The 27,101-nt window shown below is 41.4% G+C and overlaps 2 protein-coding genes across 5 annotated transcripts in view; one reads left to right on the top strand and one right to left on the bottom strand.

Annotated features, from left to right (window-relative positions):
• The window catches only part of fbn1 (fibrillin 1), a 61,744-nt gene extending 38,552 nt beyond the window's left edge, over nucleotides 1-23,192 (top strand). The window contains exons 36-66 of one of the 2 annotated variants that reach the window (XM_010732549.3): nucleotides 975-1,097; nucleotides 1,322-1,444; nucleotides 1,585-1,752; nucleotides 3,104-3,172; nucleotides 3,262-3,387; nucleotides 4,499-4,621; nucleotides 4,713-4,871; nucleotides 4,955-5,026; nucleotides 5,122-5,247; nucleotides 5,334-5,456; nucleotides 7,134-7,259; nucleotides 7,371-7,487; nucleotides 7,581-7,706; nucleotides 7,788-7,907; nucleotides 8,590-8,715; nucleotides 11,747-11,899; nucleotides 12,010-12,072; nucleotides 12,160-12,279; nucleotides 12,396-12,515; nucleotides 12,611-12,733; nucleotides 13,261-13,392; nucleotides 14,299-14,424; nucleotides 16,052-16,258; nucleotides 17,099-17,224; nucleotides 17,479-17,601; nucleotides 18,190-18,306; nucleotides 19,530-19,658; nucleotides 19,754-19,873; nucleotides 20,504-20,735; nucleotides 20,817-21,006; nucleotides 21,553-23,192. In XM_010732549.3, coding sequence (XP_010730851.1) covers nucleotides 975-1,097; nucleotides 1,322-1,444; nucleotides 1,585-1,752; nucleotides 3,104-3,172; nucleotides 3,262-3,387; nucleotides 4,499-4,621; nucleotides 4,713-4,871; nucleotides 4,955-5,026; nucleotides 5,122-5,247; nucleotides 5,334-5,456; nucleotides 7,134-7,259; nucleotides 7,371-7,487; nucleotides 7,581-7,706; nucleotides 7,788-7,907; nucleotides 8,590-8,715; nucleotides 11,747-11,899; nucleotides 12,010-12,072; nucleotides 12,160-12,279; nucleotides 12,396-12,515; nucleotides 12,611-12,733; nucleotides 13,261-13,392; nucleotides 14,299-14,424; nucleotides 16,052-16,258; nucleotides 17,099-17,224; nucleotides 17,479-17,601; nucleotides 18,190-18,306; nucleotides 19,530-19,658; nucleotides 19,754-19,873; nucleotides 20,504-20,735; nucleotides 20,817-21,006; nucleotides 21,553-21,936 — 4,292 coding nt within the window. In that variant the 3' untranslated portion in view covers nucleotides 21,937-23,192. The remainder of the gene's footprint in view (nucleotides 1-974; nucleotides 1,098-1,321; nucleotides 1,445-1,584; nucleotides 1,753-3,103; nucleotides 3,173-3,261; nucleotides 3,388-4,498; nucleotides 4,622-4,712; nucleotides 4,872-4,954; nucleotides 5,027-5,121; nucleotides 5,248-5,333; nucleotides 5,457-7,133; nucleotides 7,260-7,370; nucleotides 7,488-7,580; nucleotides 7,707-7,787; nucleotides 7,908-8,589; nucleotides 8,716-11,746; nucleotides 11,900-12,009; nucleotides 12,073-12,159; nucleotides 12,280-12,395; nucleotides 12,516-12,610; nucleotides 12,734-13,260; nucleotides 13,393-14,298; nucleotides 14,425-16,051; nucleotides 16,259-17,098; nucleotides 17,225-17,478; nucleotides 17,602-18,189; nucleotides 18,307-19,529; nucleotides 19,659-19,753; nucleotides 19,874-20,503; nucleotides 20,736-20,816; nucleotides 21,007-21,552) is intronic. The other variant, XM_027281288.1, reaches the window with a different exon arrangement.
• A 295-nt stretch (nucleotides 23,193-23,487) lies between these two features.
• On the bottom strand, nucleotides 23,488-26,501 carry dut (deoxyuridine triphosphatase). Of its 3 annotated transcripts, none has more exons than XM_019265644.2 (7): nucleotides 26,293-26,501; nucleotides 25,447-25,603; nucleotides 25,146-25,237; nucleotides 24,990-25,034; nucleotides 24,830-24,904; nucleotides 24,013-24,083; nucleotides 23,488-23,612 (listed from the first exon to the last, which is right to left on the bottom strand). In XM_019265644.2, the coding sequence occupies exons 1-7, from the start codon at nucleotides 26,411-26,413 to the stop codon at nucleotides 23,556-23,558; spliced, it is 618 nt and encodes a 205-aa protein (XP_019121189.1). In that variant the 5' UTR covers nucleotides 26,414-26,501; the 3' UTR covers nucleotides 23,488-23,555. The 3 variants fall into 3 exon arrangements, with proteins under 3 accessions (XP_019121189.1, XP_019121197.1, XP_019121195.1); XM_019265652.2 differs by lacking the exon at nucleotides 26,293-26,501 and adding an exon at nucleotides 26,118-26,273; XM_019265650.2 differs by lacking the exon at nucleotides 26,293-26,501 and having other exon boundaries at nucleotides 25,447-26,073.
• Between the last annotated feature and the right edge of the window lie 600 nt (nucleotides 26,502-27,101).

Below are 27,101 nucleotides of genomic sequence, written 5' to 3'. Positions count from 1 at the left end.
AGTTTGAGTCTTTTTCTGTCCCCAGCAGTCGACTGCATAGAATAATGCAGATGCCACCACAGTGTCATAGAACGTTTCTAGTCCTGCACACTCCAAAGGACCTCAGTCACCCCAGAAAATAAAGACTTGCTACTTCCGGTTTATTGTTGAGGTGAAGACCCAGGTATTTGTATTCTCGAACCATCTCGATATCCAGTCCCTGGATGTTCACCGGTGTGGTCTGACGTGTATTCCTCCTGAAATCAGTCACCATCTCTTTCGTCTTGCTGGCATTGACGTGAAGGTGGTCGAGTTCGCACCAGTCGACAAAGTCTGTGATGATCCCACTGTGATATTATATAATATGCTCACTTGATGCCCAGGCAGTAGATCTTTTTAAATGTTTTTAATTAGGATGAAGAATTTACATAAATTGGATTTAATTTTAAGGTGATGTAAGATTGCATGTACACTTATAACCGAGGGAGGATCTTGTATGAAAACCAGAGCTGAGCTACGGTAAAGTCGACATATGAACACATTTACGACTGGTAGCCGACAAGTGTGACTCATGCTTCCGGGTGATAAGGCATTGCTGGACTGAACTGAATGAGCAGCAGACTGACCTCATTTTGCTGATGTGTCAAACATCCTGAAATAACCTGTCCAGTCCTCGCTGTCTCAACTCAGGCAGGACTGGACAGTAATGACTTGCGCAGAGTCTAATGATGTGGAAGAGCACAATTTCATAACCTTGGCTACTGCTCTCGTAGTGTATGTGTGTGTCTGTCTGGATATGTCTGGGCATTTTTTTGCCCCAGAACTGTCATTCTTTAGCAGAGGTGAGCGGCCTTCACTTCCTATTGCTGGCTGCCAATTTTCCACCATGATCCCATGATCCACTAATCCCTCACAGCTGGGCCTGCCTCTCTCTCTCTCCCCCTCTCTCTCCCCCTCTATCATTCTCTCTCTCTCTCACTCTGTCTCTTTTACAGACATAGACGAATGTACCTTTGCTGACATCTGTGTCAACGGACGCTGCCAGAATATTCCAGGACTTTTTAGATGCGAATGTAACATTGGTTATGAACTGGACAGGAGTGGAGGCAACTGCACAGGTAAGATTAGTCAACACAGCAGTCCAGCTGCCTGCCCCAATGATACTTTTGTTTATGCCCCCGTAAGCTATGAAAGTTTGAAAGAGTGTGAAAAGAGTGGAGCAAGAGCAGTGGAGAGATAAACATGAGATATAGAGGAAAAATCACTGCTCCCCTCCCAAGATGATGATTTATTGACAGAAAAAATGATTTTTTTTAATATATTGCTATTCTTTCCTTCTCAGATATCAATGAATGTGCAGACCCGACCATCTGTATTAATGGGATGTGTGTCAACATCCCTGGAAGCTACCATTGTAACTGCCCAGCGGACTTTGAACTCAATCCTACTCGGGTGGGCTGTGTAGGTGAGATTCAACAAGTTCCCACTACACACTGCTGGTGTTTGAGCTTAGCTTATCATAGAACAAATTCACAAAGAAAGGTAAGACACATCTGTGTACGTCAACACCTGTGTGTGTGTGTGTGTGTGTGTGTTTGTATATAGACACTCGCTCTGGAAGCTGTTACTTGGATGTTCGTTCCCGAGGTGATGCATCAGAGAGCTTGGACTGCTCCAATGAGATCGGAGTTGGTGTTTCAAAGGCATCGTGCTGCTGTTCTCTGGGCCAGGGCTGGGGAAATCCATGTGAATCATGCCCTTCTGTTAACTCAAGTGAGTCAATGCAACGTCATCATTCAGGCTTATTTTCACTATTACAATTACTAGTGAGATTTTTGATCTTTTACAGCCAAATAGAGGCCTCCAGGCAGCCACAAGTTAAGGTCTATAACTGATGGATATTCTGATTGTATCATCTCTACAGTGAAGATGATAATATCCGTATAGTTAGCTCACTGTAGTATCAGGTCAGCTTTCTGTGGCTGTGCACCAGATTTTCTCAGTGTTGAGTCATACATTGCATTCTAGTGTTATCATTACTTACTTTGATAAAAACTTCCTCTGAATGAAATGTATGAACTCCCACCCCCAACATATGAGTGACAAGTGATTTCCGCCAATGCAGCTCAACTGCAGAGCTGATACATGAGTCTGTAGTTTCAATGAATAAATTTGGAGGGATTTTCATTTTCAGTCAGTTGCAGATAGTAAGAATGCATAACCAACACAAATGTCTAGTGAATAATGCTTCAATGGAATTTCTGCTACTTTGTCATGCATTCTTCTGCCGTGAGACTAAAGTTAGTTTGCGTAGCTTAAAGATTTAGTGAACTCATGCCATAGTCCTCCATCACTGAATAAGTAAAGATCTGTAGAGCCAAAGGAGAATGGGGAATGTCTGTTTTGAAAGCAATTTAAGGTTCACTGGCTTTAATCAACAACCCTGTCAAGTCTATTCTGTTAGTTGTATTGTATCATAAGACATAGTAAATCAATCAATCAGTCAATTTGCACTTGTTGCCCTCAGTTCTTGCCCTAAGTTCTTTAAAGTGGTTTAAGGTTTTCTCTTGATGATAAAATAACCAAAACACCAATATATAAATGCACCACAATGTAAATCAGCCAGATAAGGTGTGAGTTAGCTGCTCAGCCAACATACAGGCTACATGCTGCCTGCTCTTGTCATGCGATGAGTGTGTGTTTGCTGTAATTGTTGTTGCTGGTAAAGATGAGACAGATTTGTGCAACTTACTTGAAATTGCCAACAGATGGTTCAAAACATTACAGGGAATGACTCACCCTCTTCAGCTCAAGGAAATGCTTGCTTCTATGACAAGAACAAAACCTTTTTCTTTTCGTTTTGTAATTCTGAGTAGCTGCAGTCATGTCCGGTCCGCCGGGCTCTGTGGATAACTTTGAGATCTGAGATGGCTGATCAGAAAAAAAAGCACAATGGAGAGTGACAGGAAACGAGTTGGTGACCAAAAACGTGTTTGTTTTTTTTTGTGTGTGTTTTTTTAGGAGCCTAACCAACTGGGCATGTGCCTAATCTTGCAATAAACCCACTTTGATTGGTGTCATTGTTGCTGGTTAATGGGCTTTGGTGCTATGTTCTGTTTTACAGCTCAGTACAAGACGCTGTGTCCTGGCGGAGAGGGTTTCAGACCAAACCCCATCACTGTCATCTTGGAGGGTCAGACAGTAACATGCTATTAGACATTCGTACATCTCATACACACCCACCCACAATGATGCTCAGTGTTTCCTTTCTCTCGCTGACAGACATCAACGAATGCCAGGAGCTGCCAGGCTTGTGCCAGGGAGGACGATGCATCAACACCTTTGGCAGCTTCCAGTGTGAATGCCCAAGAGGCTTTGCCCTCAACATAGATAACAGAATCTGTGAAGGTATTAGACGCACACAGACACATGAAGCTGACCTATTCCTCTCTAGCTCTTGCCCTAGGACGTTTGAGTGGGAAGGAAATTGAGTCCAGCCGTCGAGGCCTCCATTCAACGAGGACACATGGGGAGAGAGGAAAAAGCACAGAGTGCAAAAAGACAAAGAAATATTGGACCTTTTTGTCCCGTAGACAACACTGCAGCTCATTGTAGCTCATTACGTCTCTGCTCTAGTTCCCGTCTGTTGCTAACCCAGCAAAGCTCAGTCAGGATGATGAGACAGCTGAGCGCCTAACTGTGTCCAGAGGAGCGAGGCTCTGATGTGGTCAGCCCTCTCCTCGGGGAAGTACACTGAGTCCCCTGTAGACAGGCCAGAGATGACGGAGGGAGGGAGAGACGGAGGAATGAAAGATAGGGGGGGAAAAGAGATATATGAGAAGGGTGTTTAGAAAAGAGAAACATGAAGAGAGAGAGGAGGAGGGGGTGAAGGGTTAGACAATGACATGTGGCTGGCGGCATTTTAATTAGTGTGTGTTTGTTGGCTAGGAGAACAAAAGCGGGTGTCTGCTCTATGAAGTCCAGGACTGCACATTAACTACCTCTCTGGTCAATCAACAGTTTAGCTGTTAGTTGGGCTGTAAGGAACAAGCACTGTGTTTGCTATGTGGCACTAGTGCTGGTAGAGACTGACTTAGACAGCATAGAAAGTATAGAAATAAGAACAACCTGTGTCCTGCCATGATTGTGGCATCATTTTGGACCTAGTATGTGAACGATATTAGAGTGTACAATAGAGAGTAGAAATCTGCCCAGAGGAGGAACAGTGCAGCAAATATTGCAGATTTGTGACTTTGGTGGAAGCTGCACATTCCTGTGGAATTTCATGGTTAAACCCACTTAAGTACCTTGGATGGTTGTTTCACGTAGGAAATCTGTACCGTGATATATTCTTTACTGCACTCATTCTGCCTACCTTTAGATCACAGGTAGTCTTTTAAGTTGTAAGCTTTAAATAAGCAAAATAAGTTGTGTGGCGCCTCAACTAAAGGAATGTAAATCAGACGCTGTATTCATCAAAACAATGGGCTAATTTCCGCCTGCTTCTCTCTGAGCGCAGATATCAATGAGTGTGAACGACCGGGTATCTGTGGCCCAGGCCAGTGCTACAACACCATTGGAAACTACACCTGTATCTGCCCTGTGGACTACATGCAGGTCAATGGAGGAAACAACTGCATGGGTAGGTCTACATGCTGGACTCTCATGACTGTATCACTCAAGAAGTCATGCGGTGATATTTTTTATGTTTAACTTTGTCTCCCCTCCTTTAGACATGAGGAAGAGCTACTGCTACAGAAACTTTTACTCTGACAACAGGACATGTGATGGAGAGCTGACCTTCAACATGACGAAAAAGATGTGCTGCTGCTCCTACAACATCGGCCGTGCGTGGAATAAACCCTGTGAACAGTGTCCTGTGCCCAGCACTGGTGAGGTCTCATACACAGTGTATGTGTAGAGAGTATAAGAAGCTAAAAGTACACCTTTATAAATTCATGTCTCGTCCACTCAGATGATTTTGCGATCCTGTGTGGCAGCGAGAGACCAGGATACTACATCGACATCACGACTGGACGGGTCATCGGTAAGATTTTCCTATTCTTAGATTTATGTGTTTAAAAAAAAAAAAAAAAAGGTTTTGTTCTTATCCTGTCCCTTTGTCTTTTCCTCGTGCAATAGACATTGATGAGTGCAGAGAAATCCCAGGAGTGTGTGAGAATGGAGTGTGCATCAATATGATTGGCAGCTTCAGGTGTGAGTGCCCCATTGGCTTCATCTACAATGACAAGCTCCTGATTTGCGAAGGTAAGGCCAGCGCTCCACTGAAGTTCTTCTGAAGCTGATGCCAACATGTAAAATGCGTTTTTAAAACCCTCTGTCCCTGTTGTTAGATATCGATGAATGTCAGAATGGACCGGTGTGCCAGCAGAATGCCGCCTGTCTGAACATGCCAGGAAGTTACCGCTGCGAGTGTAAACCTGGATATCGCTTCACGTCCACAGGACAGTGTCTAGGTAAGGCTGGTTATCAGCTTAAAGAGGTAAAAGGTGTCAACAGCACTCAGATTATACAGCACATTACTGGTGTGATGCATGGTTGTCACTATTCACTCAACCGACAGGGATTTAGACAGTTTAGTGGAGATTATACAGAATTGGCGGAAACATGGAGCAGGATTAGAGAAAAGATTAGAGGAGACAGCCAAAAAACTGCGGTCTTCCATGAGGATGAAGCTGACTTCTCTTGGTCTTCTTGTGGCCTGATGCTGTCTTGCCTCCTCAATCTGTTGTATCAAACTCAGTCATATGAAACTCTTTGAAGTGCACAGTTTTATGCCAAAGATAAAGCACCAGAGGCAGCACAGTGACAGTCAAGCCGAGGAGGAATTCTTCACGGTGGCCTTTTTATTAAGGAAGAGCTTTTGCTTGCAGCTTTTCACGCAACTCCCGAACAACAAAACAGTCAGGCTCCTGCCAGAGAAAGCTGAAACCGTGGCTGGAGACAATCATGACCCTACACGACTGTCTCCAGCCACAGTTAAATCAAATATAAAATTAAATATTGTAATTTTTAAATTACGGATTGCTGCAAGGAAGAATGTGAGTATTTAAAAATGGACATATTTTTTTGCTTTAATTGAATAATAATGATGTTCCTCTGCTACCATACATCATAATTAATGTGTCATGATGTGTTAGAGTTAATTTTCCATTCCTATGAAACAATAAATACACGCCCATATTAGTGGTTAGTGCCCATATTAGTGGGTCTGTGGCTTGCGACAAATATCTGAATAGTCAGTAAAGTCATTTTAAACTAAATGAAATCAAAATTATGTGAGTTATTAACATTAATTATCATCATTGTTAGTAAATTACTTTCAGATTTTATACAGTGTAATGTGAGATTTTGTTTGTCTTGCAAAGCCAGACATTGTACAGAACGTAGAGTACACAACCAACTTCAAGTTGAAATCAGCTTGACTAGGGACCTGTTTGACTAATTAATATTAGGAAACAGATTTGGGATTTTAGGAGAATTTTTCAAATGTTTTTAAGTCACCCCAAGTTTTTCCATGTACTAAAATTGGGCCATGGACTCAAGACTGCATAGAGATCGAATGTTGACCCAGTCAGGATTAGTTTCACGCCGATGTCTGACTAAAAGAAGAGAAGTGTCAATCGTTTGTGCTCCAGCTGGCTTAAGATGACATATCTGAAGCAAGAGCTTTGCCAGGCAGCAGTGGGAGAAGCAAAATTATGGACTGGCAATAGACAACTATTAGAATTATGCTCACATTTCTAGGACTTTTTTAAATTTTATTTAGAACTACAGAGAAAGAAGAAAGAGAAGAAGTGTGAAATTGATGATTGATTTAAACTTTTAGTTTGATATATTTGATGAATAAAAACATATAGCAGAAAAGTACACTGAGGGACATAAAGTGACAATATAAAACCTTTCATTTTGTGGCATCTTGAATGATTACTCCATAATATACTGTACAGATTTTTAAACGTTTGAGACGCTCTACTTACCACATCAGATAAAACTGCCTCGTTGAGTTACAACAGTAGTTTAGTTAGGTAGTCATTTGACTAAACAACTATTATAACTGTATATTTTACAGCCTTGCAGTGATTTGACTCTGAATTTCACACAGTATGACTATTGTTTTCCTCCTTTTTCAGACCGTAATGAATGCATTGAGAACCCTGGTGTGTGCAATCCTGGTCAGTGCATTGACACACTCGGGAGCTACCGCTGCCTCTGCCCCAATGGCTTCAAAACAACGCGGGACCTGTCTATGTGTGTCGGTAAGCTGCATTAGTTCTTATAGGTTGCTGCTTGCTTGGTCTCAGCAGTGTTGTACTCCACTAAGTGAGTAATGTCTGAGGTGAAGCTGTGATGCTGCTCTCTGGTTTCAGACGTGGATGAATGTGAGAGACAACCCTGTGGCAATGGGACCTGTAAGAACACAGTGGGCTCGTACAACTGTCTCTGCTACCCCGGCTTCCAGAACTCACACAACAGTGACTGCATAGGTGCGTGCATCTGTGGATGTGACTTCATACAACAGAAAAGCAAGAGAGCTAATGCCTTCATGTGATATATTGTGCTTCCTGTGCATTCATCAGATATCGATGAGTGTGCGACGCAGAGGGCTTTGTGTAGAAACGGCCAGTGTGTGAACACTATTGGCACCTTCCGCTGTATGTGCCATGACGGCTTTGAGCTCAGTTTGGACGGCAGAATGTGTACAGGTAGGGAACATTTTTTATTTTTTCCGGTTTATTTGAACCTATATATGTATGATTTACAGTATATTCCTGTTTTTTTCTCAGATATTAATGAATGCGCAGTGAATCCAGGCACATGTGGTGCAGGAACTTGCTCGAATTTGGAAGGCTCCTACAGGTGTATCTGCCCACCTGGCTACTATCTCCATGAGGAAACCTGCGAAGGTACAGCAGCCTGAAGCCAGTGCTTTCTGCATCGAGTCAAAACATGAGAAATAAAAACAGGAAACTCGGACTGAAGTCATAAAATATCATAATCATAATATCTTGGTCGTAATACACACACACACACACAGGCATACTGTATACACATGCACGGATCACAGCTTAGACCAGCTCTGCTAAAGTGTACAAGCACTATTCCTTTGCCTCCTCCTTCTCTTTGATTGCCTTGCTGCTACGGATCGCCCCTCTTCTCCCTTTCACAAGTGGGAGTGGGCACAAGCCAGAACACTCAGATTGTTTATACAGTGAGGCTGATGAAGAGATATTGGGCAGACTTCAACACATTCCTGCTTTGTGCTCTGTTCCTGGAAGCAGGGAGGAACGGCGCTGAATTCTCAGCATCAGTAACAGCAGCAGCTGGCCATTGTGATGAGCGAACATGTGACACAGAGGCTATTCCACAGAATACGCCTCTATCCAACTATCCATTAGTGAGATTACGTTCTGTTTTATCACAATTGGATAGACCATGACATACTGGTATGACTTCATCCCTGCTGCTATGACAGTAGTTTAAGGAAAAATTAGATGTCAGTGAAGCATGGCAGGGTGGGATTTTGATGGTACAACTTGATTTATAAATTTGATGCGGTGGCTGATATCGTTCTTCTTTGTGTGTCAGACATTGATGAGTGCTCCCAGTCGCCAGAGATGTGTACATTTGGAACGTGCTCCAACACTGAAGGAAGCTTCACCTGTTTGTGTCCCGAAGGCTTCCAGATCTCGACCTCCGGACGCAGATGTTTAGGTAATTGTGTGTGTGTGTGTGTGTGTGTGGGAATGTGAGAGAGTGAGGGGGAAAGAGAAACTATGAAACTATCTTATGCATCAAGTTTAAAGTGCAAAGTGTAAATACCGAGGAATCTGTATAGTCTGTCTCTGAGTGCTATTGGAGACTAAGCAGCAGTCAGTGGTGTTCGACTTTTCCTGCTCTTTCATGATAGCACACTGTGTTCCAGCTGGTTCTGCTGCTGCTGCCTCAACAAGGCCAAGGGTGGCTCTGAACAGATCACTTTTCCATTTCCTCACTGTGTGTGTGTGTGTGTGTGTGTGTGTGTGTGTGTGTGTTTGTTTATGTACATACGTGTGTTTTTGGGTTGGGTGGGGGCTTGCTGAGTCCTCTGTTAGGGAGTTCCCCCTCCAAACACTCAAGCAATGACATCATCAGTTCAGTGAGGCAGTTTACAGTTTGTATTTCACTTTTCCAGTGTCAGACGTGAGGGTTGGGGGATAAACAGGAGGAGCTGGTTGGAGAGTGAGCAACATGGGCAGTAAAAGAGATTTTTTTTGACAAGGACAAACCCTGTCCCACTGAGAAAACCATTGTTTTTGTTAAAAGTCTGCACAGACATGGAGACAATGAGGAGAGTCATGATGACAGCAGTGATGAAAACCATTTCTGTCATGCTATTCATATTTAAAATATTTATGGGATTTTTCAAAGTTTGGGAATTTATGGAAATTAAAAGGAATTTGTGGGAATAAATGGGAATAAACCAGATGCAATAAAATCATATTTAAATCAATAATTTGACACAGAATACTGATTTCTTTCAGAATAAGTTGGATCATGTTCAGTGAGCCAGCCATTGTTGTGATATAAACCCCCTTTGATATAGGACCATACGAGCACTACTGCATCATAAACTAAATTCGGCCTTCTACATGCACACCCTGAAAAACTACACCTACACATGTTAACAAGTCATATTTTGTGACAATAACAATCTTTGGCACAAAAGAAAAGTATGTGCTGAAGACATAGAAGGACTTCGCGAGGTCTTCATAAAGTCTTAAGTCTACGTCTGGGTTAAAATGACATGAGTGCTTAATCAGAAGCTGCAGTTTGGTCTGAACCTGGTTTCTGTGTCCTGTAGAAATCACCTGAACTCCTGTAGAGGTCACTCCATCTGAGAACATACTTATGAAGCTCAGATCATCTTTTAATTAATTTCATTTACCATCTTTTAAAGGGAATTCTACAATTGGAACTATAACTACAACTAAATAATACAACTAAATTGAAAACTCCACCCAACCCCTGAATGCTGATGATAATTCCACTGCCCCAGTGCATAATGGAAAGCCATCAGACATGCAACCTCTCAGTGTGCCTTTATTATAGTAGATTGTAGAGAAACATGGGGAGATATTGTTTGCAATATCAGTATTTGGTATGTGTCTTAACCACTAGGCCTCTAGAGCTCCCCAATTAATATGTTTTAAATTATTATTATAATACCATTGTGGTTTTGCAAATTTCCATAATCATGACCATTAAATACCTGTCACCACCATCAGATTTGTGTCACCACTGTCACACCAAGTTTTGATTTATCTGGATACATTTTTAGTCTTTTATGTTTCAGTTTATATTATCATTATTATGATTTAAAAAACAAACAAACATAGCACTGACATTTTAGATTACCAAATCAATAAAGCACAAACATTTGAACATTTGATTCATGCATTACAGCCTCACAAACTACAAAATAGAAATGACATATGCACATGTAGATGCACATGTGTACATGCGCTCACACACACTTGCACAACAGCTGTGCACAGAGCGCCATAAATCTCTTTTGCGGAAAGGCTGACAAATCAGTTTCATGGAGGAAAGTAACATGACACTCTTTGACATTCTCCTCAAAGCACCAGGTGTTCATGTAAGTGATCCTTGCCTCTGAGCCAGGTGTGTGTGCGTGTATATGTGTGTGTGTATGCGTGTGTGTGTGTGATCTATGGTGGTCAGAAAGCTTATTTGTGTTGAGTTCAGTGAAGGCCAGTGCTAGCAGGAGAGCGCGACCATATGCTTCTCATTACAAGTAAGTGCCTGCCTAGTCGAGGAGGAACAAGAGCCCTCAGAAGCAAAGAGAGGGAGAGAGGGAGAGACTGGCAAACACTGATCACTGGCTAGAGATAATTAGCCAACTTCTGTCCTCACAACCAATACTACACCAACAAATTTAAACGTTTGGTTTAACACTTAAAGTATGATGTAGTTTTTGGTCACTTTACAGTACCTACAGGTAAGCAGAACACTGTACTCACCACTGTTATTACCAAGTCCTGTTTGGCCACAGAAACATGACCCTAACTGTTCAACATTTAGGCCATTTAAGTAGTTGTTTTTGGTTGCTGCATGTTCATTTTAGACACATTTAAACACATCTCTGTGATGATGGTGGTTTTTAAATATCACAGTGATCTATGTAAGCAATGGCCAAAAGATCCAGATTGGATTCAGTTTTCTTCAATTATTACTAGAATTCAATGAGGTTGTAACAATATCTTAATAGAAAGATAAACGTAGATATTATTTAATGGCAGTTAAATAAAAAGTCCATTAAAAACGAATATTTCTGCTCACTATCGCAGACTTTTATGAAGTTCAGATTTTTATTTTTAACATTACATTAGCTCATAATTTAATATATTTTAACTTCTATCAAACAGAAACACCCAAATAACAGTTTTCTGGAAGAATTTGTGTCAATGAAGTGTAAAAATGTTTTGAATGGATTAAACAAACGATATAATTGGTGTAAGAAGTGAGCTTTCGATGCACTGGTAAGGAGATTTTTTATTTTATTTTCACATGTAACTCTCAGCAAGAAAACAAATAACTTAATGTTCGTCTTATTCCTTTAAGATGAAGTAAAAGTGGTGGAATAAACAACAAAAAACTAACATCTCATTCGATTCCTCACTCTCCTGATTATTCCTCTTTGTTTCCTTCAGTCTAATTTTTTTCTCTGTGTGTTGGCCCTTAGATATCCGAGTGAACTACTGCTATACCAAGTTTGAAAATGGGCGCTGCCAGACTCCCAAGCCTCAGAACACCACCAAGGCAGCGTGCTGCTGCAATGCAATGCCAGGTCAAGGCTGGGGAGACCCCTGTGAAATCTGCCCAAGCAAGGGAGAGGGTGCGTACATTTCCTATAACAGAGAAATACTCATGAGCCTGCAAGCTCATGCACAGAATTATGTGCATTATTTATAGGCATTCATGACTTTTCACATCTTATGCTTCCAGAGGCGTATCCTATTCTCTGTCCCCATACGGGATATCAACGGGGGGCAGACGACGAACCAAAGGGTATGTGTGTTATTAACACTGAATCTTCACTGTCTGTTATATTTGTGTCATGTTAATTTCTTGATGTTGCTGTTTTTATAAATGCAGATATTGATGAATGCCTCAATGACCCGTGCATTAACGGCCAGTGCATCAACACAGACGGCTCTTTCCGCTGTGAATGTCCAATGGGATACCGTCTGGATGTTAGTGGAGTCAGATGTGAAGGCCAGTTTACCCACCATTGTCTCATCTTCCTCCTCTTTTTGTCTGTGTTGTACTGTCACTGATTCATTCACCTGTTAACATGCTTATTGGGGTTTATGTAACTTTCTTCAATACAGACACTAATGAGTGCGATATCGGCAATCCCTGCGGCAACGGCACATGCACTAATGTGATCGGCGGCTTTGAGTGTGCGTGCGATGATGGCTTTGAGCCTGGACCAATGATGACCTGTGAAGGTATGTGAAATTATGTCTGCACTCTCACTTCCATCATGCAATCTCTGTAATCCTTTGTTACTACTCTAACCTGTTGTCTTCTGTTCCTCATCCAGACATCAATGAGTGCTCCCAGAATCCTCTACTGTGTGCCTTCCGCTGTGTTAACGTGGTGGGTTCGTACGAGTGTAAATGTCCCACAGGCTACGTGCTGCGTGAGGACAGGAGGATGTGTAAAGGTACTACATTTAAATGACTCACCCATTCACTCAGCTTTCTTTCTCAGTCATAGTCCATTTACTGGAAAGTGTTGGTAGAAAATAAACAAAGTACCTCATAGAGACATGCTGGCCCCATCTATGAAGTTACATAACACTATCTCTGTGAGAACCTCAAGGGTTCTCTGTCTCTGATGAACTTAAAACACTCTCTGGAAACTGTAACCGGCCGAGTCACTGTTTACACCTCCGCTCTCTCAGATAGCTCGGGCACCATAGCAACGGTTATATTTGGAGGGAAGCGCAGAGACAGGAGGAACCTCTCAGTGTCTATGGCGTCATTGTTTACATTAGAGATCTAAACAGACCACCAACTCTCCCTATACACGCCTGTTAGCACTACAGAGCTCAGTGTTTAACTAGACAGTTACATTAAACTCTGGAGTGCGGTGTGTGTGAGTGTCTGTTACATCACTGGTGAAAGTGCTCGCATAGATTTCTTCATACTTGTGCATCCTCTTACTTATAATATGCTGTTTGTTTTCCAGACCAGAACGAGTGTGAAGATGGTGTAGATGACTGTGCCAGCAGAGGCATGACCTGCAAGAACCTGATTGGTACATACATGTGTATCTGTTCCCCTGGATACACACGTCAGCCCAACGGAGAGGGTTGCATGGGTAAGATTATCACGGTGTACAATTGTAGGAAATAATGAACCATCATTCTAGTTCATGGCCTTAAATCTTGGCTCTACTTTGGATAAAATAAATCTTTTTTGATACTCATCCGCTTTCGTCTAACAATGCACAAAGCTAGTTGTGTGTTGTGGATTTAATTCTACCTTAGGAGTTGTTTACCTCTCCATATCCTGTCTTGGTAATTAGTGAAAATGTGTTACTGTTATACAGTGGACTTGAGCCTTCAGAGACTTTGCAAACTCACAAAAATAAACTTCTAGGGGGGGCTCATTGAATCCTTCCCATGTAAACTCTGTATATTTGTACAACATAGTTTTTAGCAGCTTCAGGCAAAAATGTCAAGGTTCCCTCTTAAAAAAATTTACTTTGAAAATGTATACAGTTTTTTTACATCCTGCCTTTAGAAATAATCAGTTGATTACACATGATTAAATATAATTACTAATTCATTTGTATGCAAAGATTATACAATAATTTAGGGATATAAACTTGTATTCGTAGGTGAGATGATGTCTTATTATTATAGGCTGCGTTCCTAATGCCAAGCTGTTCCAAGTCTTAGATGTTGGTGGTGGTAAAGTGAAGGTGGAGCAATGAATGACAATGATACAATGACAAGCCAGTGGGGGAAATATGAATATACGTGTATATACTTATCAAGAAAGATATGATTCATTTGGGTAGAGGCCTTGTGAGAAGTGGGAAACAAACATAATGAACATGATTATAACTATAAAAAGTGAGGAATGTGTTATTCAGGGTATGTATTATGTGTGCACTTTCTTCTTGAACTTCCACTTTAGCTTCATTTAGTTTGATATATAACAGAAAGTCCTACGTATTTACATTTTCTCTTTACACTGTCCACATGTGTGTCTGTGTTAGATCTGAATGAGTGTACAGCCAAACCAGGTATCTGCAAGAACGGCCGCTGTGAGAACACAATAGGAAGCTACCGCTGCAGATGTGACCAAGGATTCAACGCTAACCCCACACATACTGAATGTATCGGTACGTACATTGTTATGAATCTATAAATCCTGGAGTTCAGTGGCATTTTTTTATCAGCATCTTTTGTGACCTCACTGCATCTTTAATTTGTTTAACCCCAATTTGTTCAGAAGTGTCTTTTTGTATAAATTCAGCCTGTAGGAAATGAGGCTGTAAAGTTAAACTCAAATGAAAACACCTTTATTCAGTGGCGTTTTGTTTCTGTATTTAAAAGCTCTGTGACTGGAATAGGATGTTGGAATAGGACATAATACTTGGATAGACAGTTTTTAAAAAAATTTAAATAATCCTAAAGTGTCACAAATTGTTAAATTAACTGAGATCCAGCCACTGGGACTGGATTTGATGAACATCAATAAGATATACTGTACCTCTCCCTCTCACTCAATCACCCATTTTACTCCCTCTAACAATATTAATATCTCTACTATCTATTTTTATGACCAAAGTTTTTATTATTTTTTCATCACACCACAATATATGACAGAAAGCAGTACATAATCTTTGAAAAAGATGTTTCACCAACAGTGAAAGAAAAAGGATAAACATGAGAAGTAAAATATAAATACAGTACATATAAATAAACTGCATTCAAATGTTTAGTTGTCTACTGTTTATAGATTTACATTTCAACATCAAACTACAGGGGTTGAAAGCCTGTGTCGCCACACCAAGATAAATCAAGCTTGGTAGGTTCAAAATACTTGCACGGTGGTTAAAACTTTTCACCCGTGATGGTTTGTTTAGCAGAAGAAGTTTGCCTTAAACTTAAATGGGGCATGCCCTATAGAGCACCACGGACCTGTAATGAGATCATCATATTTCCTCCATTGTGGTACACATTTAACAGGCATACCATCCAGTATGTCAACTCTTTGTAGGCTTATACTATAGCCATACACCCATACACCTGATGGAGAAAGATACACCGATTTGCACTGTATAATGAGCTTTAGGCCCAGCATGATGACTGTGTGGATTCACCTTGTCTGGAGTTTATGGGATCCCTCTTAGAGGGGCAGAGTCCCCCAATGCATATGGATTAGGTAGGAATGAAATGTCCTGACCCAGGATCAGTTTAATATTCTCAAGAATTGCTGTCCACCATCTGTGATTTCTTGTGACAGAGCCTAAACAAAATGAAAAAGTAATATTAATAATTTCGAATTTAATTGATGTATTTAAAAATGTTTTATGCTATTAAATAATTTTGGTTAATAGCTAAAAAAGTAATTTTTTGTCTCAATGGGAATTTAACCGTTCCATGACCGTCTCGACTGTCTCGTTAAAAAAACACGCGTCTGTTACTGTCGAGATAGAGGCAAAGGAAATCCTTTCAAAGCCTTCCCCCCTAATCTAAATATAAACTTCTGGATAGACGTGATGTGCTGAAGTTGGTGAGAAAAACTCTTGGGAGATTTTGTAAACTCTGGTTTTATGGTTATCTTACTCCTTACAGACAGTAGTGATAGAGCAGTGTGGGTTATCTATTTACGTCTGGTTCTCTGAGGCCAGGTCCTGTCTGGGTGGTTTGGTCAGCTTTCCTCAGGCCTTGCCTTTCTTTTTTCTTTTTTTTTTGTGGGCCTGTCTGCTTGTCCCTCTCTCACGTTTGTTTCCCACCCTCCAGATAACCGGGAAGGCTTCTGCTTCACTGAAGTACTGACCACTCTATGTCAGATGACGTCTAGTAACAGGAACATGGTGACTAAGTCACAGTGTTGCTGTGATGGAGGCAGAGGCTGGGGCAACAACTGTGAGCTCTGCCCCCTGCCTGGGACCACTCAGTACAAGAGGATGTGTCCTTTGGGACCTGGGTACAGCACTGATGGCAGAGGTATCTTAATGCTGAAGAGACTTTAGAGGTTCAATAAATGTCACATTGAAAAATCGAGAATCAATCATCAATCAACAGCAATGTTTTTTACAATTAATGACAAATTTTCTTTAAAATTAAATGAATACAGCTAACATTAGTGTGTTTCTAAATTTTATATAATGAATCTAAAATTGTTAAAATGACCATACTGGTTGTTTTGCGTCATTTAGCCTTAAACCACAAGTACTTGTTTAGTTGTTAAACAGATTTCCTCCAACATACCAGAAAACCGCTGTTAGTGCCAGTCTGTGTCAACAGGCGGTGATGTTTTCCAAACCGGTCCCTGCTGACAGTTTCAGTATGATTATGAGGTTCCTCAATAATAAAAAAATAAAGTTAAATTGTTCAAGTTGGCAGATTATCTCAACAAGTTTTGGGCCACTGCAAGTTAATATTCTGTGTTCTGAAACGATTGAAACATGTCCAGATGGGAAAGTAGGACATCAGTTGTTATGCTTTGTAAATTTCTCAGCCGTGATTTGAACAGATGAAACCACTGATGTTGGTGTTAAATTAACAGATGGTTGTTGTTGGCTGATTACCTCTAAACTATTGATTCTTATGTTGCCAGTAAAAATCAATACTTTAATACTTGACACAACGCTGATGCAAAGCATAGAACAAAATTTTCCTAAGGTAGTGCAGAATTGGAGCATGCAGCTGTTATTCGCTATTAAAATCCAGTTCTTGGCAGATTATTCTCTGAAAGCAACCGAGACATAGACCATACACTGTTATTCAGGTAATATATGGTACTGATATTTTTATCTGGAGATAACTTTTCTTGTTTACGTGCAGATATTGATGAATGTCGTGTGATGGGGAACTTGTGCAAGAATGGTCAGTGTCTCAACACTTTGGGCTCTTATGTCTGCACCTGTAAACCCGGCTACACTACTGACATCAGCGGCACACTGTGTGTGGGTAAGGCTTAATTTCACCTCCAGCACTTAACACTTTATGGACTCTTTTCCTACCATGCGTACCTCCCATTCTCATTCCTGCTGTCTAGTAAAGAGCTGAAACTACGTGGGTGGACTGCCCGCACACTTCTCTGAAAAATGCAGCCCGAGTCTGTCTGTCTCATCATCTCCCCTTATGGAATTTCTGGCTACAGGATCAAACTCTCTCTCTTTGTCTCTCACTCTTTCTGTCTTACCCTCAACCTCTCCCTCTAGATGTGGATGAGTGCATACAGGCACCAAAGCCTTGTAACTTTATCTGTAAGAACACGGAGGGAGGCTACCTCTGTTCCTGCCCACGTGGATACATCCTACAGGAAGATGGAAAGAGCTGCAGAGGTGACGCACACACATACACACAGAGCAAAACAGAACCTGTAAATTCAAGAGTAGCCCACATTAAGCCCTGTGCTGCTCTAGTAGCAATCAGTATCAGGTATTTGGCTGCGAGACAAATTTCCCTTAGAGGACAATAAAGTTGAAGTTGAAGTTCTTGCTTGACTTAGTTTCCAGGTCGGCTCCCCTGTCCTGTACATTTTTTCATGACAGTGCAGCCTACATCCAGGGCCTTTGACATGGTGATTCTGTTTATCAGGCATGCTTGAGAGTCTAAACAAGTGCATACATGATGTTCAGTTTTAGGACCTCTTTTATCTTTATTTACCATAGTTTTAGTCCCCCCCTCCCTTTGCAGTCCCCCCTTTGTGTTTCCGGTGTCTGGTTCATTTGCAGTTCATTTATAGGTCAGGGACTGTAGAAGGACTGGAATTTGCAGCCCACATACAGTAGTGCGTGCAGTGATCTCACACGGCTATAACCACAATACTTTAATACACTACATAAATTACTAAGCAGTTTTAACTTCATGTCTCCATCTCCTGAATTTATGGCTGGTTTTATGTTGTACAACTTCTCCTCTTTTCACAGATCTGGATGAGTGTTCGACCAAACAGCATAACTGTCAGTTCTTATGCGTTAACACCATCGGTGGGTTCACCTGCAAATGTCCTCCTGGCTTCACGCAGCATCATACTGCCTGCATTGGTAAATAAACACATGCATAACATATAAATACTGCACATCTGTCATTAGAAAGGCTTTTTATACAACTATCCGTGTATCTAATACACGATTTGATCTTTCACAGTGTAATTTCTTTTAGTATCTTCTCAGAAAAGACCCCTGAAGCACCCACTTGTTTAACCTTTACTAACTGTCATTCAGAGTTAATGGACTATGGCCGATGGACTACACTGATCTTATTAGGCTGGACTGGTTCGGAGTCATGGCAGCTTAGCAAAGTTATGGAACTTTGCAGTGGATCGCCATGACGATCACAAGCTTTTTTTTTTAAACAGACCATAAAACAGCTCCCATGACCTCACTTCAAATCAGAGACAGGGAATGCTCAGTTTTGACTACAGGAATAACCTCCAGGCTAATGACATACAGTAGGTGTGGATGTGTTTTTAATTTAGGTGTAACATGGGTGTGACACAAAACACTTGTTCAAATCGTACCTCTGCTGACATGGGATGCTGGTCAGGTCCTCATTGGCCACAAATATTGTTACCGAAATGAACCGTTGAACCAGTATTGCAAATACTGTACCTTATCATCCCCTCTAGTATATCTGCTCCTCCAAGCTGCTGCTGTAAAGCAGTATGTGTCCTTATCCAGTATAATGACTGACAGTGATCCTTCCTTTAGAGCAGCACTTCTTTGAAAGCCATATGTGCATTGCCAGGCGGTGCTTAGGGAAACTAGACACATGTTGACTATTCAGCAAACCAGCTGGGAACACATTAGGAGACTTCAAATCTCAACTGACTGAAAAGACCCAGGATCACACATTAAACAACTGACATTTAAAGATTATGTTCGTCTCTGCTTTGATGTTAGTTGCTAAATAACTTGGAAGTACATGATTGTGCTCAGATTTGTGTAGATTCCAGTCACAAAAGCCTGTCTGTGATGTCTGACAGAATAATCTTTACTACCTTATTTCTGGGAAAAGCTTGTAAATGGACGTTGACTTTAGATTATTTCATCAAATGCTCATGGCTCAAATGTTTGTGATTACCTCTCGTGGTCTGAGATTACATCAGAAAGTGAGAGATTTGATTCTTCAACGGTGATCTGCCCTATTCTTCGAGTCTCCACAAATTTTAAAATGACTCAGCACATCCAAAATAGGGTTATAATCAGCCTTTCATATCAAGTTCCCTGTGTTACCCTTGTCTGAACCTTCCCTCCTCTCTGTGTAGACAACAATGAATGTGCATCAGACCCCAATCTATGTGGCTCCAATGGTGTCTGCCAGAACACTCCGGGGAGCTTCAATTGCGATTGCCAGCGGGGCTTCTCATTAGATTCCACCGCACAAACCTGTGAAGGTCTGAAAACAATTGATACTAAAACTCCAATGTCAGTATTCATTATAGAAACAGGCTCTGACAGTAGTTTGGTTGTATATGTGTGTTCTGGACAGATACGGACGAATGTGATGGTAACCACAGGTGTCAGCACGGTTGTCAAAACTTGGTGGGTGGATACAGGTGCAGCTGCCCACAAGGGTACCTGCAGCACTACCAATGGAACCAGTGTGTGGGTGAGTAATACCACCGCTCTTTTCATCAGCAAATATAAAAATTCTTTCTTTTGGGGCATCCTGATGACTTGGTTACCAAAGTATGTACCATGCAGCCATGATGCTCTGGGCTGGAGTCTGGTCTGGAGCCTTTTTAAAACAAGTTATCCATCATTCACCTATTTCCTGTCACTCTGACATAAATATGTTGAAAATGTTTTTTCTTTTGTCTGGCTTTCAACCCCTCTGAAACTGCAGTAAGGTCATCAGCAAAACAAAATGCTCAGCATCCTACTTAAAAACCTAAGAAAGATTTACATGTAGTTAATTATATGTGCACTCCTAATCAATAAAAACAGACAAAAAATACAAACTATGACGATGACAAGGGACAAAAAGGACACCAAACTCTGGACGTAAGTAAAGTAACTAGAAATAGCTCAGGCATAGACAAAGTTATTGTGTGGTACAATGTGTGTGTGTGCCTCTGTGTGCCTCTGTGTATATCCGAAAATAAGCTTTGGCCAGTTAAACCTGAATCTCTCTTGACATATTTACAACGTTCATGGCAGACTTTCCCACTATTGTTTGTGTTCTTCAACTGGAATGGCCTCTTGTTTGTTTACTTCCCGTCAACTTCCTGTGACCCAGATGAGAACGAGTGCCTGAACAGTCAGATCTGTGGGGGAGCATCGTGCCACAACACCCTTGGAAGCTTCCGCTGCCTCTGCCCCACCGGCTTCAACTACGAGCAGACAGGCGGAGGCTGCGCAGACGTCAACGAGTGCTCCACCAGCCAGAACCCCTGCAAGTTTGGATGCTCCAACACAGACGGGGGATACCTCTGTGGATGTCCACCTGGATACTTCCGCGCAGGACAAGGGTACATGTGTGAATGAATGGCTATGTGTGAAAGATGTCTGTAGATGTTTCCAGTTGACTGATGGCTTTGTCTTTGTTTCAGGCATTGCGTCACAGGTATGGGCTTTAGTAATGGTGGCTCAAGTGCTGGACAAGGAGGACAGGGTGAGGAGGATGAGAATTCTCTGTCTCCTGAGGCATGCTATGAATGTAAGATCAACGGCTACCCCAAGAAGGGACGCAAACGTCGCAGCACCAACTCAACACAAGAAGATCCTCTGGAAGACATGCAGGTAATCTGTCTGTCTGTTTGCAGTATGCAAGGATGTAGCTATCACTTAGAGGTCGAGTCCTCTAAGTTTTGGGGAGCTTCAGGGTTTTAGCAACCTGAGAGGACTATGAAAACTAATAGGACAGACAGGATAGGCATTTTATAAGTTCATTCCAGTTATCTTTGATTCAATATGTATAGATTTACCACTTTTAGGTTGGCAAAATAATGAATTCAGCATTTACCTCCCAGAATGTTATTCCTGGCAATGTTGGGAAGGCCTTGTAACCACAATAGGCCTTTAGACCAAAAGTATAACTGAACAGTCAACAGTGAAGTCCAAGTAATTTAAAAATGCTGTTTGCTTTCTGGTCAAATTTTTCTGTGGGTAGTAGGGGCAGAACTCACGGCCTGACTATTGCTAAAGTCCTGTCAACAGCCCAGTTTGTATGCACTATGTGTACAACTTGTCCTTTTGCTTCTCTTGATTAATGACAGAAAACAAACTGTATTGTATATCACATGTTAAATCCACTGCATTCAGTTGGACCACGTTTTCTTTCTGCAGCTGACTGAGGAGAAGGTCAGCTTGGCCAGTTTGGACATCGAGGACACCCTGCAGTTTCACCTTAACATCAGCGACCTGAGCAACCGTGACCACATCCTTGAGTTCACCCCGGCCTTATCCACCCTCAGCGACCATGTGCGCTACAGCATTGATTACGGAAACGAAGAAGGCTACTTCAAGATCAACCAGAGAGACGGCATCAGCTACCTGCATCTGAGCAAGAAGAAGGCCCTCCACCCAGGGGCGTACTACCTTCAGATCAGCAGTATGCCCCTCTACAGGAAGAAGGAGCTGGCTGAGCTGGAGGACAGACATGATAAAGACTACCTCACAGGACAGCTGGGAGACATACTGAAGATGAGGGTGCAGATCATCCTCCATTAACCATCACAAGACTGAAACGGGCAGATGTTGCCAGCAGCTGCTAATCCATTGTCAGGCTCACACTTCCCAATAGGCCAAACATCTCTGACTCTGGATCAGTGGTTTGGGGCAACTTCTACTTGCTCCAACAGTGAGAAGGGCTCGCCACCAAAGAGACAAGAAGGGGGTGGGGGGAGGGACTGCTTCATTTGATTGCCAAAGATGATTCTACATATCATAGATACAATTTCTGTGGAAAAACGCCAGCTGAATAAGGCAGTATGAAAGATTTTAGTCAAGTGAAGCGCATATTGCCCTGACACACTTCAGCTGTGTGTAAAGCACTATTGAGAGTGTGAATGGTTTTTAATTGTAGGGTTTATTGTTGTATGATATGTGGAATCAGGTGCCACTTTGAAGGGCATGTGGACTGCAGAAAGCTCTAAAGGTTGAGTTTTTTTAAAGAACTCAGCTTAGGTGGAAGAAAAGGGTGAGTCCCAATAGTCTGAAATAAATTCATTTCCTCCCCTCAGGTAAATGACTGAACAAACCTGGAAACATGAAAGTAAACACATTTCTCCTTCCCCGGATATTAATTTAATGGAGTGAAGATGGAGAAAAGATTATGATAAAGGTTAGGAGAGGAAAGGAACCCACTATGGACTATTGAGATGTAGCCATGTCTGAGCTTGAATGACTCCTGCATATTTAAACTATGCTTTTCCATCTTTCCTACTGACTAGAATAATTCATATTTACTGGTGCTAGCAACACATCCACGTAGACTTCTGAATGCACTGTACTACTATACAAAACTCTGTAGTCAACAAGATACAATCCCATCGGCCATTCTGAAGATTTCATGTCTTTGCAACAGTAACAGCTAGCTTCATAGCCTGTCCGCTCTCCTCTATACTACATGTAAATTGTGTTTATACTGTAATAATCGATGCCACTTTTAATCTATGAAGCATTTGTAAACTAGAGGAAGCCCCTAGAATAGAGGGGTTTGTAATGGTGCTTATAATGACCAACTACTTCCTTTGTAAACTGCGTATACATACACACACCTGCACACACACAACACACATTGATGATGCCAAACCTGGGCCTTCATGATTATGCACTGAGGTCTTCGTGGCCACACATTCTCTCACAAGTACAATCAGTGCTGCATTGCCACGGACCAGCCTGACACCAGTCTGTGTTCTCTGTTCACATCAGTGAGGGTTTAGTTGTAAATTCACAATAAAAACATATTTTTTGGTGTATATGTATTCACTGCTGTGCTTTCCCCTTTCATCCAGACTGAAGTACTAATGTAACAAAGTGATATTAAACACGGCTGCTAGCTTCAAGTTAGATATCCCTCTTTGGCCGTCTGGCCACTGGATCTCCAGTGGAGCTGAACTTAATATGGTTACTTTACTGGCTAGGAGGAGATGCAACTCTTGTCCTGTCCTGCACTGCCCCCATGTGGAGATCTAGAAGACTACTTGGAGGAGGGTCAGACGTAAAGTTTATCACAACATGAAGGAGACATTCCCAGTAAAGACACCAGACACACCAAACTACAAAATCAGAACTTTATTAGCACCTACTCTACATATTCAACATATACATTCTAATTATTGCAGCTTTCAGTTGCGTCCAGTTGATCCGAAACCTCCAGCACCGCGCTCTGTCTCATCAAGAGTCTGAAAGAAAACACAAGTATTTTTGATTTAACTGACTAATCTGATGAAATAAAATTTTCTTCAGTGAAACCACACAACCAATGGAAAATCTGATGTCTGCACAAGTATTTTAAACAGGTAAAAGTACTCTCTGTTGCCGGTTTATTGGGTACAACTAGCTATTTAGCTTGCCCTCACCAATATAAATGGGGTAAACAAAAAACACCTGTCAGTATAACAATAAAAATTCGACAGCACTACAAAACTACAGCCTCCAAATTGAGTATTCAGTTAGGTAAACTCTTTAAAATAGTTTCAACATTATAACCTTGATGAAGGTAGGATTTATTGCGGAACTGTTAATATTTATCGAGGTGAACCCAATAAACTGGCAGCTGCGTGTATACAGCATTTGAGTTACCTCTTGCTCCACCAGATCTGGGTAACAGATCCTCTCACACACCAGCTGAGCAACTCTGTCGCCTTTTTTCACTGAAAGAGGAACAGAAAGAGACAAAACAATCACTTGTTATTAATATTAACATCTGCACTGTTGATATTTATATACAGTTTTTGATCTGTGCAAATTACTTTCATGACATTTGCACAGAAAGCAATGAGCTCCAGACAAATATTTGAAGTGTAATGCATCCCCACTTCACATTTAAAGTCATTTTTAAATTACTTTTGGGCAGTTTTGGGTTCTCGGAAATGGAGAATGTAATTTTCACAGACAGTTTCAGGATGTCTCTAGTTTTAGTATCAGAGATGTGCATCTGGGGTGTCGTTTAGCTCAGCTGGTGGAGCATCCGCCCCATGCACGAAGGCTCAGTCCTTGCTGCACAGCCCAGGGTTCGACTCTGACCTGTGGCTCTTTCCCGCATGTCACTCCCAATCTCTCTCTCTCCCCCCACATTTCTTGTCACTCTTCAAGCTGTCTCTATCAAATAAAGCTCAAAAAGGCCAAAAAAATATATATCTTTAAGAGATGTGCATCTGACTTTTAGGTGAGATTTAAGCGTGATATGTTGTTCTTACTGTGAATGACACTTTCTCAATGTTATTTAAAGTGAAAGATCAGAAAACTCACTCCAACCTTACATCCTACTCCAGCAGAAAAGCTCAAAAAGAAGCACAGCTCTACAGTAATGTCTCGCCCTATTAATTATTAACATGGGTTAAAGAATTGCTGGTACCTTTGGATAAAGAAGTGATGATACACTGATGCCACAACTCACCTTCAAATGTGTCCTTGCCGAAGTTGAAGAGCACAACTCCCACATTTCCTCTGTAGTCTTCATCCACGACTCCAGCTGACACAGAGACATTAAAGAGAAATTAAAACGGCTGCCATGACAAATGGTTAAAACGTGGATACTGAACATAAGTAAGACTCACCACCGACATCAATGAAGTTTTTTGCTGCCAGTCCAGATCTCGGTGCTGAGAAGGAGAAATAAGAAGACACAGTTACAGCGTGTTATTTTGCATGAATTCAAATGCACCGAGCAAAACTTGTAATGCAGGATTTGCATCAGCATGTCAAACACTCACCCACTCTCCCATAGCAGCCATGTGGTACTGCGATCTGGATGTCTGTCTTCACTATGGCCTTATCCAGAGGACCAATGGAGTAATCATACGCACTGTTTCAATGCAGGGTATCAAAATTAGCTGTCACACACGGCATTATATTCACATGAGACTCGTATGTGGCAACATTTATCCAGTAAATTCAACTTCTGTATGAACATATGCTACTTCTACAAAGAGGATGTGGTATGAAAGATTGATGCAAGCTGCTCACATTAGGTCAGTGAACTCAAAACACAATCAAATTAAAAGTATAACCCACCTGTAGAGGTCATATCCTGCTGCTTTAGCCGAGCCTCTGGTGGGTGTCGTGGCATGCTCAGACAGTTTAGCAAACCTGAGGACGGGTCTCTCCTCTGCAGGGTTTGTTTCTGTCCTCGGCCTCTTCGATGGAGAAATTGCTGAAGCATCTGTAACTTCTAGGACCGGCATGTTGGTAAAGTTTTCACAGTTAAGAATAGAAAAGTGCACGAAGTAACTTACACTAACTAAAAGACTAAATGTGCTAAGCAGGAGGCAGAGCTACAACTGACTACTGCAAGCTAAAAGAAAGACACAAAGCAACTACTCCAGTTTCTTCGCGCTCCTGCAATTTGAATGAATCTCCCGCGCTGGGAGGTTGCGCCAAATAAGCCCCTCCTTTACAGACACATAACTTTTAAAACATGTTTTAACGTTTTAAAACATGGCACAAATAAAGTGCAATTAACTCCAACAACTTATATAAGTCGCTACACTACTATAAACTGTCGTTGTATTAATATATTGGGAGGAAAACCTAAATCTACAAAGAAGTAAGTCTGCTCTGTAACTATGACAACCGTTTCGTCATCACGTTGCTAACCGAGAAGGAATTCTCGCGAGAGTTGGCAACAGAAACAGCTGTAGCGTCTAAATAAAAGAGAAAAGAACACTGAGCCTCCTTTTACTTACGCATTGCACCACAATAAAGCAGCAGACGTGGTGTTGGTGGTGTTTAAACGGCTTAGTACGCGACACACACGTTATACTGCCATAAACGAGAATACGAGGGCTAGCGAAGCTAACGTGAACACACACTCGACATGTTGCTCACAGTAACGTCTTCCATCCTCATCTTATTGCTTGCCTTTGTTTCGACTGAGCGTCTGAGCGTGAATGTCTCTTGCCAAGAAACGTGGAGCAGCTGCATCAAACACAGAGGAGCACTGTAGCCGAAGAGCTCCCAGCCTGAGCAATGTTCGTGTCATATTGTTTGTCGACTGCAAGCTAACCAGCTAGCCACGCTGACGCTAACGTCCTCTCAGCTGATCGTGGCGGTGACGTCAGCCTCCCCCTGGCTGACAGCCACTCACTGTGATTACACAAACCACAGAAATGTATCTATTCTAAATTATATTGATTTGAAAACTGGTCAGTTGTATATTGGCTGAGTTTTTAGATGTTCTTTTCTTGATATACCTCACTGTGTATACTGTACTGTAAATACTGTTAATTCTGTCCACACTACCACATAGCCATACATATACATATATTTATACTGACAATTCTGTTTACATTACACTGTGCCATATTGCCACACGGATGTCTTTAGTTTGTATATAATTTTAGATTTTTAGATTTGTATATTTTATTTAATGTTTTAGTTGCTGTATGTGTCTCATGATGCCATTACTTGCACTTATACTTTGGTACTGATGTTGGTCTTGATGTTCTTCTTATGGAAAGTGTCTTTGAGTACCTTGAAAAGCGCTTTTAAATAAAATTTATTATTATTATTATATTATTATATTTATTATTATTATTATTATTATTCTGTATACTTAGCAAACTTTTTACACTTCTGGTTAATGCCAGATAGATAGATAGATAGATAGATAGATAGATAGATAGATAGATTTTATTAATCATCTATAAGGGAAATTAGGTCGTCATAGC

The sequence above is a fragment of the Larimichthys crocea genome, chromosome VIII (genome assembly GCF_000972845.2).
Source record: "Larimichthys crocea isolate SSNF chromosome VIII, L_crocea_2.0, whole genome shotgun sequence".
NCBI classification, from domain to species: domain Eukaryota; kingdom Metazoa; phylum Chordata; class Actinopteri; family Sciaenidae; genus Larimichthys; species Larimichthys crocea.
This window is presented reverse-complemented; position numbering and strand designations above follow the sequence as displayed.